Raw genomic sequence first — 14,595 nt, forward strand, 5'->3', positions numbered from 1 at the left:
AGTGTTTTAAATGTTGTGCTCCTGCGTCAATGTTGCTGAATTGAATTTGAAGTTATTTTTATTATTATTATTTTCACAATCAACTGGTGCAATAAATTGGTCAAAACTGTTTACAGTTTAAACTAGGATATATATTTTTTTATTTCAGGCCAATTGATGCGCTTAAAATGTTTTCTCTTACAGACTAAAAACAATGTTGCTAAAGTTATTTTTTGTTGTAAGTTGAACTATATTTATTTTTGTTTTCTTTCATCTTAAGGACAATGTTGAGTGCTGTACCTATCCCAATTTTATAGACAAATGGTAATATTTATAGTCTTGGCGGAGAGTGGTGGGAGGGGCGAATTGTTTTAACATGACTCAAGTGTTGAGGGCGTGGTCATGCCTTTGCTGTGTGCTTTGCTGCTTCTGGCGGCAGGTCCTCACGTCCGCCTCATTGGTACTGTGTGTGGTGTCACTAGTTGCCAGTTTGTTGCGAGAGTATACTAGCTTCTTGTTGGCGTATTTGCCTCATTACCACGTCCAAGCCAAGTCTAGTGTTTCCATGTTTTTGCCTTGTGGTTATACGACCTCGTTTTCATGTTTTTGGACCTTGCCTTCTGCCATGTGTTTTTGTGCCTTTGCCCTTGTTGGACTGCTTACCTATGTATGACCTCTGCCTGGTGTTAAACCTCCCTTGAATACCATGTCCATGCCTCGGAATCCTGCATTTGGGTCCTACCCCATATCCCGTTCTCATGACCTCAAGTAAAAAAGTAGCCAGATCATTATTTACTTGAAGAATAGTAAGAAAGTATTCAATGAAAAACCTTTGACTAATTTGTTCATAAATTTTATAATAGTGGTGTGAGGCCGTCCATGATGTACGGATTAGAGATGGTGGCACTGAAGAGACAACAGGAAGCAGAACTGGAGGAGGCACAAATGAAGATGTTGAGGTTGTCGCTCGGAGTGAGCAGGTTGGATAGGATTAGAAATGAGCTCATTAGAGGGATAGCCACAGTTGGATGTTTTGGAGACAAGGTTCAAGAGAGCAGACTTCGATGGTGTGGACATGTCCAGAGGAGAGAGAGTGAGGATATTGATAGAAGGGTGCTGAGGATGGAGCTGCCAGGGAAATAAGCGAGAGGAGGACCAAAGAAAAGGTTGATGGATGTTGTGAGGGAAGACATGAGGACAGCGAGTGTTAGAGAGGAAGATGTACGAGATAGGCTTAGATGGAAAAAGATGACATGCTGTGGTGACGCCTAACGGGACAAGCCGAAAGGAAAAGAAAAAGCTGATATGGGAGTCGACATACACATGCCACCATTTCAATTTTGAAGTGCTCCAAAACCAACTTTTTAAAAAACATGTATCATTAAAATATGATTTAAACTAAAGACACACTTTTCAATGTAGAGCAAACTATGGATACAAAATAGTTTCTCTGCTTTGGTGAGCGGCTTGCATTCATGGAACGGACGCTTCTCTTGCCGCCAGCAGTATCTATCGCCAGAACTAGGGATTTGCGAGTACCATTCTCACACAGTTGAATTTGCATTTTATTTTGTGCTTGCATTGCAAGTGAAACAGCCTATTTTTTTTTTTAATTTTACTGGTTTATTTATCGATTTATTTATTCGTTGTGGAAGTCACAAATCACTAAGGCAACTTTAAACAAATATAACACTGAACTAAAATACAGCTGTAGATAGGACGATACCCAAATTGGCTATGAACAACAAAACCTATACCTTATTTTTTTTTTGTTTAATTTAAAATGTATGTCCTTACATTTGAATTTACTGATTTTCTTGTTTTCATTAACAACAATAATAATTATACTATTACACAGCACTTACAGAGTGCTTTGCAAAGCACTCGGATGCATTACAATAATAAGTAAACAAATAAGATTTATCGGCACTTTTCATCAATCTTGGTGGGATTTAGAAATCCATTTACACATTTTATCTGTCATATCTTTGCCATTACTACTATTACTAAAGAACAGAGTTCATACTACAACAGCTAATATATTATACACTAATTTAGAGCACACTAATACCGAAAATCAGAAAAATTTCCCTCAAACTGTCTATGTAAAAAAAGAAAAAACAATCATACAAAATTCAAATGGAAAACTTACCCAATCACAACAGCAAATAAATACTGTTCTACAACCATTAAATAAACTTATATTCATTTAATAATAAGTCCCCCCCCAAAAAAAAATTTCAAATATCCCTCAATTAACTCCTGAATGTAAAAAGTCTTACAAGGCCCCTGTCACCCTCACTCAATTGCGTAAAGGCTTAAACAATATGCCAACAGGTACAGCGTTTGGGAATGCTGACCTTTCCACAGATTTATAAACATTTCCGGTCTATACTCCAACCACTTTTTTTTTTTTTTGTCATAACGGTGACGTAGATAAAAGATAGCGGCCTAATTAAAAGCAATATGAACACAGCCTTGATAAAACTGCGACTGAAATGAGGGAAAGACCCCACTCATACAGCTAATTCCCGACTGCTTTCACCAATTAATGTGGATATCAAAATGATTTCCAAGGCTTTACCCAACAGAGTTGATAAAAAATGCTTCCATCGATTATATATTATGACCTTACAGGTTTCAATAAAGGTCACCGCGTTACGAACAATGTCAGGCGACTGACTGACTGATCATTAGATCTCAGAGCAAGAATCTATATGGATGTTTCTTGTCACTAGATGCAGGAAAAAAATTGTTTCATTTTGCAGATTTTTAATGCATCACATACATTTGCACATCCTTCTGATAGGCCTGTGTAGGGGGTAACGGGTGCATATTATCATTGCCACTTGATGATCTTACCACACCGCCTCCAAGCCCCCAATTTGAATTAACAACACCCAACCACACACATCAGGCAACAGGGAGACTGGTGGCCGGTCAGGGACCTGGTTACCATTCAGCTTTAAACAATCAGGGTTTTTGTGCTGATCACCGATCCAATCAATGTGTCTATTTCTATCACTTTTTCCTTTACTGTATCTACTTGTGTACTGAATAGTGAGTATCTTCTCTCGTCCAGTTATTCCCAACTTGTGCAGTGACAGTTTTGTCTGCCATGAGCAATATTCAGGTTTGCCGTGGGAAATTATCCAATTTTACTTCACTTTTAAAAAAAAAAATTTTCATTTAAGAGAAATAGCCCATCTTTGTCCCTCCAGTTATGCCTGTGGAAACATATTGACAGACAACAAATACATGCTCTTTTTGTAGATGGCAGTGGTTGTGTGTGTATATAATTTCTTTTTTTTTTTTTTGGTGTGCTGTGAAATTTTCCAATTGTAAAATATGTACCTTTGCTCCATTGAGGTTCGGCCACTGCTCTTGTCAGGTCGTTCATGTATTCTAATCACTCGAGTCAAACCAACATGACAACGAGATAAATATTGTGAGCTAACTTACTGTAGTTGAATTACTTAATATCGTATTTTCCGCTCTATTAAGTGCACCTAAAAGCCTTTAATTTTCTCAAAAGCCAATGGTACGCCTTATAATTTGTTGCACCTAATATATGGATCAGTATTGAGCCTTTAGTGCAGGTCCATCTAATGGATGCATAACATAACCCCAGCCTCTACTGTAGCGTCTATTCTATGCGCCTTATAATGCGGTGTGCCTTATATATGAAAAAAAACGTTAAATAACGTAAAAATAGGCCATTCATTGGAGGTGCGCCTTATAATGCGGTGTGCCTTATAGTGCGGAAAATACGGTAATAATTAAATTACTTCACATAAAGGAAAACTAGTGCATGAGTCAACAAAATGCCACTATGTTAATAGGCAACCATCAGTGCCAGGATAATCTTGCTCAGATACATTTATTTATACATTTTTTCCTGTTTGGGAGTGGTATTGCATTGAAAGGACATAATTACACCTCAAGCAACACTTACATGAATGTAATCTCCTGAGCACCGGTGAGTACCAGCACACATTACCCCCCCCCCCCCCCCCCCAATTTGTCTTTACTATATTTACGCCGCGATGTTGTTGCCATCATCATGAGTGTATCTGGCTGTGCTTGAATTGACAAGATCGTGGAAATTGGGATGCGGTTGTATTGGAAAGCAAGGGGAAGCAGATGTGCTCACCACTAGGTCAACATGCTGCACCATAGGGAATCAATAGCACATGCATAAACAAACCGCATTTGTGGAGACATTCCTCAATCTTCAGTCAGACCTTTATGCAATTAGGGAAGATAATGTAGGATGCAATAAAACACAACTTCAAATTAACCAGCAGTAAAGATGCTGACATTGTAATAAAAAAGGGAGTGCATCTTGTTTGTCCAGAATTTTCTCAAGCATGTCAGTCAAAGCTCAGGGAGTACATTTTGCAAAGCACAGCAAAAAATACAGCAGCCCTTAACTAAAATTATTAATTAGACTGGGCTGGAGAGTGACCTTTGTTGCTTGAAATTTTGTTCACAACTGGCTATGGTCAGAGCGCAGGAAAAGCACATTAAAAATTTGATTTTAATTGAATTACATACAGTGTGTGTCTTATAAATCCCCAAAAGCAAAGCAAATTTATTTGTAAAGTGCATTTCATACACACAGTCACCTAAAACATGATTAATCAATGAGAAAAGTGGAAGAATAATGAAGAAATGATCATGGAATTGACTTTTGTTTCTTGTCATATTTTACATTTTGCTTATTTCCCTTCGAGTACCTGATGAAATGTATTTTCTCATCCCTCCTTCACACGTCACACATTAAGATGATGGACGGGCACTGAGTTTTGACTTAAATGGAATGTGACAGATCTGTTTATTTCTCTCAGGCCTGTTGCTGGTGAGATCAGAAGAAAAGGTCCGAAACACTGCTCTCTGTAGTTGTGTGTGTCAAGTGTGTAGAAGTGTCTTAGCCTCAATTTGTGTTTTGATATTGGCAAATAAGCCAATTGTCTCTCAGGGATGCGCGTTCACGCCATCTTTGTCGGGCACGATATTCCCCAAAGATACGACATGGTTGGCCCCGATTTCTACATGCTCATTCTCATCAAGCCTGCAAAGCAGCAGGGCAGAGGACTTAACAGAATGGAATTAAACAACACTGAAAGGTGTTTAAAGAAAGATTGAAACGTAATTGCATCACATTTTCCTCCAGAACACCTTTTAGGACAAACACAGGGGCGGAAAAAAACTAGTTCATTGCAAAAAAGCCCATTTCGAAATATGCTAAATTTCCTCAAATTTGGATATTTTCAGATTTTTTTTTTTTTTTTTTTTTTTTTAAAGCTTCATCTCCATGGAGAAGAGGATTTAAATATGGATGTTGGGTTGCAGTTTACTGCTTCAGTGCTGGTGGACAAATTAGGTTTCTGTCTTTTCAGCGGTTAGCTGTGGTCATCATGATGGGAGCTTGCATTACGAAGCTTTCGGAAATTCCGTCAATGAAAGCTTCGAGTGGCTCCACGATTGTATCTTGGCGTCAGAAGGGATTGTAGATAAGCAGGAAAATTAAGTCTCTGGGTTTGCTAATCTGATCGAACACCATTCCTGCCAAGGTTCGTCTAGGAAATGTCTCAGTCTCGCATTGCCAGAGCTTGTCGCGGTGTCCTGACTCCTTGCGCTCCATCCTGCCTTCTCCCGGCATTTATAACTATGTTACAAATTCATAAATGGAAAAAGAAAATGACACTCATTAATTGAAACATATGTGGTGTGAGGTTAGGAATGAGGCAAAAGGAAAACATTTAAATAGCGGCATATGAATAAGTTGTCACATACAGTAGCAGAAGGCATGTTCAGTTACCATCGTACTTTTTTTGTTATTGTTTCATATCTAAGGGGTAGAAGTGCGTTAATTTAGATTACTGACACTGTGTTGCATAGCCTCTCACGATAATCACGATAATTAATCATGATAATTTGGGTAATGTCGCCACCATAGGAACATAAGTTGCCATAAACCAAATACAGAGAGTGCCTTTATTTCTTATTTCTTACTGGGAAGATATAGTAAACCAGTGTCAGAATGAATTTCCATTTTAAAATTGCAGTGAATACAATAGCAGAGTTTAATTAAAAAAAAAAAAAAGGCATTTTTTAGAACAATTACTCACTCGGGTTGAGCGAGACAGAATTTGGTACTCTTGGTCATCAAATAATGCATTTGCTCACACTGCCAAAGATGAGAAGAACCAGATACAAGCCTGTATAATATCCAACATGTGCATGTTCCATTCAGACACAGAACAGAGTGACATGGGCTTAATGACCCTGTGAATTATGTTATATCATTGCTTTTTGCATTTTCACTTTTTCCATGTCAGCATGACAATAGAAACCTTCTCAGAGGGTTTTTTTTTCCCGCTGGGAAGTCTCGCTAATAATAGGTACCTCGACTTTCCCCGGCGACTCTTTTTGATGGAAAGTAGCCATCTATTTAGACGCAGGTATTGTGGATACCATGTACTCCAGAAAAGATCAGCGTTGCAAAAAAAAATTCTCCAGACGTTAAGAGCATGCTCGTCTGTGCGTGTGAGTGTGTTTGCATTTTGTGACAAAGTAATCTTTCTTTCGATATCCTTTAAGCCTTATCTCCTGTAGGTGTTTTACATTGGCATTTTACAAATGTTCCCTTTTTTTGTTTTACCTTTCATCTATAGCTGGGGTCGGGAACTTTTTCGACTGAGCCATAAAGGCCAAATATTTTAAAATGTAATTTCAAAAGAGCCATACAGTATTTTTAAAACCAAGTACAGGTGTATTTGTGCATTTATGTAAGACCATCACTTTTAGAGTACATTAAGTCTGAATTCTTTTAAATAACATTATGATGTTGCAAACCGGTGGTGACAAAAGTACTAATTATATAATTATAATTAATGCGACTTCTGGTGCGTCATGTCGTTAGATTTAGTTTCATGCTGGCGTTGAGACTTCCACCCGTTTATCATGAACTTAATTCAATTTGATTTGCCGTCATGATGCTGAGATGTTGAACAGTTCTTGCCAACAAAAGTATGTCTTTGATTTGTTTGATTATTTTGTTTTTAGGCGAAGTTGGCATAATGTTTATTGGCAACATTGAGGACGAATGCTTTGGAATACTTCCCATCTGTGAATGTAGACACACAGCAGAACCCTCCCTCTCTACAAAGGCTGCCCATTCTTGTTGAAAACTTCGGTACCCCTCATATTTTTTTCTTTGACCAACCTTTGCCAAAAGCGTTTCCGTCATTAATTGTTCCGACACGACCGGCGTTCGCCCCAAACAACGACAACCCCAATAGGACAAACCTTCTCTGAGTCATTTGCATTGCCCGCACGACAGAAATCACATGTACACTATGCCATTATGAGGGCTGCGCGAACCATATGCAACCACCAAAAGAGCCAGGTATGGCTCGCGAGCCATAGGTTCCCAACGATCGATAGTATGTGACGTGGAATCTTTGAGCTCGAACATAATAATTACAAATTACAAGACAATTATGTGATAATAAATATGTTGACTTGTGGAGAGTGTTATTCTTGCACATTAAGCGTACTAAATGATTTTTGTTTTAGGTATAGTTTAACCTTTAGAAATGCAGATTTGTCAACTGCACCCTGAGGAATTGATAGTGGAATTAAAGTTTTGTTATATTCGTGCAACCTTGATACAAGAAATTGCCAGAGTAATATGACATGTGCCAGGCATTTACCCCCAACATCTTTACATTTAAATCAGCATAGTTCTTTGTTTAATAGCAAAGATACTCAATTTATTTAAACTTTAGAAGTAGTACATTTCTCTGGACAGCTATGGAACCCAGTCAGTACTATAGTATTTAGCAATATGGCAGTATAAATCATGTTAAACTGGACTTAAATTATTATGGCATACAAAATAATGAGTAATTGACTTGAATTATGTTGGTAGTCATTTTCTGCTCATTGCTATACCTTCAAGCACATAAAAATCCATTGTTAGTGTTTTGCCCTCCATACTGTCTTATTCTTAGGGGGGTGACGCAAATCTGTTCTCTCCTAGTATTTTCCAACTGCTTTGTTTTGTTTGTTGCTGTTGGAGACATAAATGAAAAGACCACCTGTCATCTGTTGGACCTTTGATTAGATTTGGTCAAATGGATGCATTAAATTGACATGACAGAGACTTGGCCTCCGTGCAGCTTACAGTGGTTTATCAGTGGCTTGCATTATCATATCCATCTTATATTAACACAGGGTCTGTCCCTCCCATCTCAATTTAAATGTCATTATAGAGTATCCTTCAATCAAAACAGTATTAATACAGTATAGCCATCTGTGACCCCGCGAGTCCATTGAAAATTGCATCTTGTCACTCATCAGTTCACTTTATTGCCAGTAGTTTATCCCAAGTTCCCGGGAAGGGGTTCTATGGTCAATGACCATGCAGTGGTGTAACCAACATGAAAAGAAGAGAGCTGTCTATCCCTGGAAAAACGAGCAATTGTGAAGCTGTGACAAGTAATTTAGCAAGAGGAATAGCAAGTGCAGGCTGGAATTTGTCATACAAGTACAAAAATGAGCCCAATGTTTCTGGGAGAATATTTTATGATGTGATTACGCAAAGATTAGATTTTACCACCATGACGGGTTAGTGAAGGATAAAACTGAGAAAGGAGCTTCGACACAGAGGCTCATCTATTCTCAGTCGAGGTAATGTCATGCCTTGGGTGTAAATGGTTCATTTATCTTCATTGATGATGTATCACAAATGGAAATGGCAGCTTCAAAGTAAACAGTAAACAAAAAAAGGCCACAGTAACAGTTTGTGTGCTGCGGGATAGGCTCCAGCACCCTTGCTACTCTAGTGAGGATAAGCGGAAGACAAAATGGATGGATAGATAGATGGAAGCAAACGGATTGTGAGATGCTTAATGATCTGGCATGATAATTAACCAGAATACAATGCTAAACAATTCAATTTTGTATGTATCACACTTTAACGTAAATCGTAAATGTAACAGTTCTGTGTATAAAATATAAAAGACAATTAAAATGATACTATTACAATCAAATAATTAAAGATATTGCAATAGATAAAATGTACAAGGCCATCTCTTTACATTTGCACTTAGAATACAGGAAACAGTTTTTCCCCTTTAATTGCGCTCGCTGTGTGAAGCTGTTAGTAGAAAAAGATACACAGGCTGAAAATAATATCAAATATAGTGTTCACAATGGCGAGGCAAAGTAAATGTATTTTGTGTTTCAAATGAATCATGTCATTGATTGGAAAATTTTGAAATCCAAGCCAATTAATCCGCATAAAACGCTAATTATCAACAGATACTGATCAAGCCCATCACATAAGTATAAAGTCTAGTATGAAGGCACCGGGGTCTGTAACCAGGATACTGAAATTGTAATTTTACCAACATATCTCCATCCATCCACTTTCTTAGCTGCTTATCCTCACAAGGGTTCCGTGCTGTGCTGGACACCCGCATTTACAATCACACCTAGGGGCAATTTAGAGTATCCAGTTAATGTTGCATGTTTTTGAGATGCGGGAGGAAACTGTAGAAAACCCACTGAGGCACGGAGAGAACACGCAAATTCCACACAGGTGAGTCTGGGATTGAACCCAGGACCTCAGAACTGTGAGGCCAACGCTTTCCAGCTGAGCCCACTGAACCAGCCATATAAAGGCAAACTGCACACGGGATAGTCGCAACAGACGCGCCCGTGCGAGAGAAGCCTCTTCTTGTGACATGCAATTCAAAGCAATGACTTGGTCTGGGGGTTACCAGTGAGAAAACAAGTGTTTATTTCACTAAAGGTAAAATAAAGAGAGACTTGCTAACACCATGCACCGAAGCCTCACTCATGACACCCTGTCTAAAAAAAAAAAAAAAAACTTTTTAGCATATAATATCACAATTTTTTTTCCTTGTAACATTATGCCTTTAAAAAAAGGCTGTCAATGGAAACCAAAAACAACTCCCCCCTCTCCATTCATTTCTCTTGACAATGCATTAACTACTTGTATTTTAGCCTTTTTTTTTTTTTTTTTTTTTTTTTTTTTTTTACGGAATGAATGCGAGCTCTATCAATTGTCCAGGAAACCAAAGTCCGCTGTATGGAATGCATGGGGTTGGGTGGGGGGGAATAACTAAAAGAATCCTAAAAGAAGGAGACAAGGGAGGAGGAGGAGGAGGATAAAGCTGCCATGCCGCTTGTATTCTGATTCCAATTAGAGCTGCACCCTCTAATGTTTCTCCCACGGCTGCTCCCTTTGCCAGAGTGAGGACTTGCACCTTGCACAGACTTGCTGGGAGAAGGAGGAGTCTCGCAGCTTCATCCCCAATGACTGTTGCGAGTAGTCCGGCAAGAGCGAGAGAGAGAGAAAGAGAGAGAAAGGGGGGAGAGAGTGAGAGAGAGCGTGATGAGCTCTAGTATGGATGGCCAGCGAGACGCTGTGCAAGTGAGCCAGAGAAGACAGTGAAAGTGCAAGAAGCTCCCACCAGGAGAAGAGCATGCGAGCCCGAGCTCAGCAGTGACAATTCTCAAGTCTGACACGCTGAAAAGAGACGGAAGAAGGAGAAGGAGAAGGAGGATCGGCGTTGAACTGAAGACACTGTAGCGGCTTTCCTCTGGTAAACGGGCACACTAAAAAGGAGGGCTGTAAGCATCTGTCGGTCCAGCAGCACAGAGGAGTATTGTGTCTTCTTGTGCCTGCCAACTTCACACTACCCCACTGTTTTGTTTTCATAGGTTTTGCCCCTCTCACACTCTCAATCATGATCCCTCGGGTCCTTCTGCTCCTGTGGATCTTCGGACATGGTAGGATTTTACACATTTGAACTTGTTCCGTTTTGATTGCGTGACGGCTGGCTGACTTATTAGAACGTACATGCGTAGGCTTGACTTGTCCCTTACATGTCATGTCTGATTGTGCGTGCTAGTGTGTGTGATTTTTATATTCTTAGATGGGCTCTGTTAGGTCCAAGACAGGAGAGTTTTCTCTTTCTCTCGTTGCCTGTTTTGTCTTTTGCCCGACTCTGCACTTTTATTCATTATTCCATCATTGCGGTCAAAGCCGACAAGTTAGATACGCTGTTTGTGGGGTTGGTATTCCCGTCACATCGACACACACATACACACGAAAGCCCTCTAACCCCAGTCCAGTCAAGCGTTTACTCTTGAGCCACATTGCTTTGAATTGACAGCCCTTTCCCCATTGAGCCCAACAAACGGGCATTCTGGCGGAAAGAAAAGAGAGAGAAATTGTTTTAGAATTCATTACTCTGGCTCTTTTTTTTTTTAAATTCTTATTATTATTGCTTTTGGACAGCTCAGTTTGTGGTCAGAATAAAAATAGACTTGATTGCTTTCCCGTTTTCCACTCGGTGGATGTTTGCGGGGGGGGAATTGCATAATGCTACGTGTGCATTGTTTATCATGTCAGATGAATTTAAAAAAAAAAAAAATAGAAGTACCTTCTGCTCGGTCCAGTCGAATATCTTCAGGACTATTAACACTGCTGCCACCTGTTTCGCTCAGCGTTACCAAATGTGTCTTAGTCAGTGAACAGGTATGCATGCCAGAGAAAGTCAAACATTTTTTACAAGACAGAGAGAGGAGTCTTCTTGTCGATATCAAACATAGCCAATGGTACATTTGAGTCGCTGATTTGTAGCTCAGAGGAAATAACACCACTTATCAATCACATCACTTTGCTGTGGTTACACCTTTCTGCTGACTTCATGTTTTATATGAGGCAAAAATGCTGATAGACTGTAACGGTAAACACTGATGGACTAATTCCCTCCTTCCAGAGGTTGTCCACTTCGTGCTTTTTACCTTCCAATTTCATGATATCAGATCAACCACTTAAAAGTTTCTGATGCCCTTTATGTTGATTTTGTTGTTTTTATTTTCGGAAAGTGCATCAACTCTTCAGTGCCACCTTTACTTATTGTGACCTCAAAATACATAATCAGCCTTTTATCTTAAGCATCTGTTGGATGTATGAACAGTGCTAATATAGTGGGGAAAAAACACCACAGTATATATTGTGATATTTCTGTAATGGAATAAGATAATTTTATTTTTTTATTTTTTTTTAACGAACATTATGTGTAAGTGAACAATTGTTTTTTCTTGCTTAACTTTAGTGGTAACAAATAACCTGAAATATCTCACGATAAACGGAGATGCTTGTTGAAAAGCAATAAAATGTGTTTCTGCCAGTCGTTTTGCAGTGTTGACAGTGCATGAGGAGAATTTAATCAGACAGTAGCAATATAGAAATTTTATGTTGGTTTCTTTGTATTACGATATATTGTGATATCAATATTTTGTGCCATCCCTCCTGCTAACAGTAAAATTTCTCTTCAATTACAACGAATCGCATTTCCAATGGACATTTTGAATGCTTTTCTCGTAATGTTACCCACCAGAACACTTTATTTTGGACTTTATGACACGGAACCATCAAATTCTCATCCACACACATTAAGTGGCTCAGCTTTACTTCCCTAAGCAAGTATAAATAGCACATTTCAAGAAAAATAATTGTACCGTTGGTTACAACCATAATATAACGTATAGCGTTTTCATCTGCCATGTAAACGGGATAATGATGTACCTTCACTGTGCAGGCATCTTGGGAGGGGAAGAGAAACAAAAGTGCTTCCCAGTAAACCTGATTGTTGTCGTGCAAATTATGCTTTGTTTATGTGGCGAGTCGGTGTCAGCAGAAAGCCTCTCAGAAAACAATCTTGTTTTTATGAACATGGGGCAGAGGGGACTTTTGGCGGCAGTGAGATGTCCTACACGATGAGTGCGAAAGATGAAGAGAGCATGAAAATGGGAAAATGAAAAAAGAGACGCACGGCATTTTTTTTCCCCTCTCCCCTTAAGTGCAAATCTAGAGACACTCTCCATCCTGTTTATCTTGTTACTGCATCAAGGACACCTTTTCTTTTTGGCGATCATCTCTCCTGCGAGTGATGAATGACACAGCAAGTCCATGGGATTCAGGAGAGGGTCTCTAGGAACGCATTCACCCTGGGCCAAACTTTCCCAGAACCTTGTCCGTCTCCCCACACTCTCGTTCCTTACTTTTTCCGCCGGACCCATACATTACACCAAATGTGTGACGCTTGATTTGGCTCCTCCACTGGCAGCGACACATTTCTCCCTCCTTCCTATCCCTTTTGTCTCACTCAATCACTCTTAGTTTTGTGTTCTTGAGAGATTGAGAACTTCTGCTTCTGTCTGGCAGTGGGTGAAAAATGTAAAGCCCAGGAGAGGGAGGTGGACGGTAAGAACAGCCTTGCAGCCAATTATGAAGCTAAGACACGGTTTATGACATTTTTGTCTGTGCTGGTAGCCTTTGCTTTTTAGCTGGTTTAAGACTGGGATTTGGCCAGTGCACCCATTGTGAGAGTAGTGATGACCAGGTAGAACCTAAGGTGTTAATGGTGACTGTTCATGAGTGGCCAAGTGTGAGTTTGATACCTTCATGATTAACATTGTTTACTTTTTTTTTTCTTTTTCCCCAAGTGTAAATGCCTTTCACAATACAAATGTCATCGCACCAATTCGTGAAAGTCAACTCAAATGTATGCATATGGCTTTTTTTCATAACCAAAGAATCATAAAAGGGGATGTTCGTATGCCCATTGCAGGACAGGAACACGTCTGATTTTGAATCGCAGCAAAAATAATGGTCGGAAATTCATAAAAATTAGCGTCAGAACCCACCTAGTGCGCAACAGTTCAGTGGCTTTTGGTCATGTAAGTCAGTGCGAGCCTTAGTGTTTGCATTTAGATACTTGTAGAGGTAATCTTTTGAGTAACATTTTTGAATAACTAAATGGCTAAATGGTAAGTGATAACAGTTTTAATACTAAACGTTATTTAAGTTGTAAATAAATATGTAATAAGAATATTGATGGTTTTTGTGGCCACGGCCTCAACCTCACTCCCTTATTTTGTTCTATCGCCGAATGGGACAGTGTAAGAAGATTAATGTGCACAGTATGGGATGTTTATCCGCCCCCCTCAAATGCTTCCTTGTAAAGAAATGAAATGTTCCTGAAGGGCTATGTATAAGGCTTGAGTCAACGTCTGCCCACTGGGAGCAGTGCTGCTGCTGCTGCACGGGAATCAAATCCCAATCTTCTTAAAAAAAAAAAAAAAAAAAAAATCCCTTTCCCTCTGCTCAGTCTCCTTCATTAACTCACACTCTCCCCATATATCTCGTGTCGGAACTCTTTAATTCAGCACCCAGTCACACTAAGCTGTCTCTCAGTCCTGGAAAGCACATCTTAGTACCCCAAACCTCCACACAACCCCCTCCATTCACTGCTGTATGTTAATGACTGTCTGACAACTTCAAATCCGCGTTTGGTGGACATCTTGCCGATGTCATATTTGAATTTTCGTGAGGTTAGACGGTTGTTCAGAATAGTTTGAGGTAAATCATCAATGCCGTTACATATACTGCGTGTCCATGCAGGGAAAATGGAAAGGGATTAAACTGCCCGCAATGATTTATTATATGCTAATTATTACTTTCATAACCGAGCACAATATTACTCCCCCCCCCCCTGCTTGAGT

General features: G+C 39.4%; 1 protein-coding gene across 5 annotated transcripts in view; it reads left to right on the top strand.

Moving 5' to 3' along the window:
- The window catches only part of kirrel3b (kirre like nephrin family adhesion molecule 3b), a 236,371-nt gene that overhangs the window by 46,249 nt on the left and 175,527 nt on the right, over window positions 1-14,595 (top strand). For 3 of the 5 annotated variants that reach the window (XM_061826866.1, XM_061826865.1, XM_061826864.1), the window contains 2 exons: window positions 10,269-10,622; window positions 10,741-10,809. The exons of 1 other annotated variant lie outside the window; for it this stretch is intronic. In XM_061826866.1, coding sequence (XP_061682850.1) covers window positions 10,767-10,809 — 43 coding nt within the window. In that variant the 5' untranslated portion in view covers window positions 10,269-10,622; window positions 10,741-10,766. The remainder of the gene's footprint in view (window positions 1-10,268; window positions 10,623-10,740; window positions 10,810-14,595) is intronic. One more of the 5 variants, XM_061826863.1, reaches the window with a different exon arrangement.

Source organism: Syngnathoides biaculeatus, chromosome 8, assembly GCF_019802595.1.
Source record: "Syngnathoides biaculeatus isolate LvHL_M chromosome 8, ASM1980259v1, whole genome shotgun sequence".
In the NCBI taxonomy this organism is placed as follows: domain Eukaryota; kingdom Metazoa; phylum Chordata; class Actinopteri; order Syngnathiformes; family Syngnathidae; genus Syngnathoides; species Syngnathoides biaculeatus.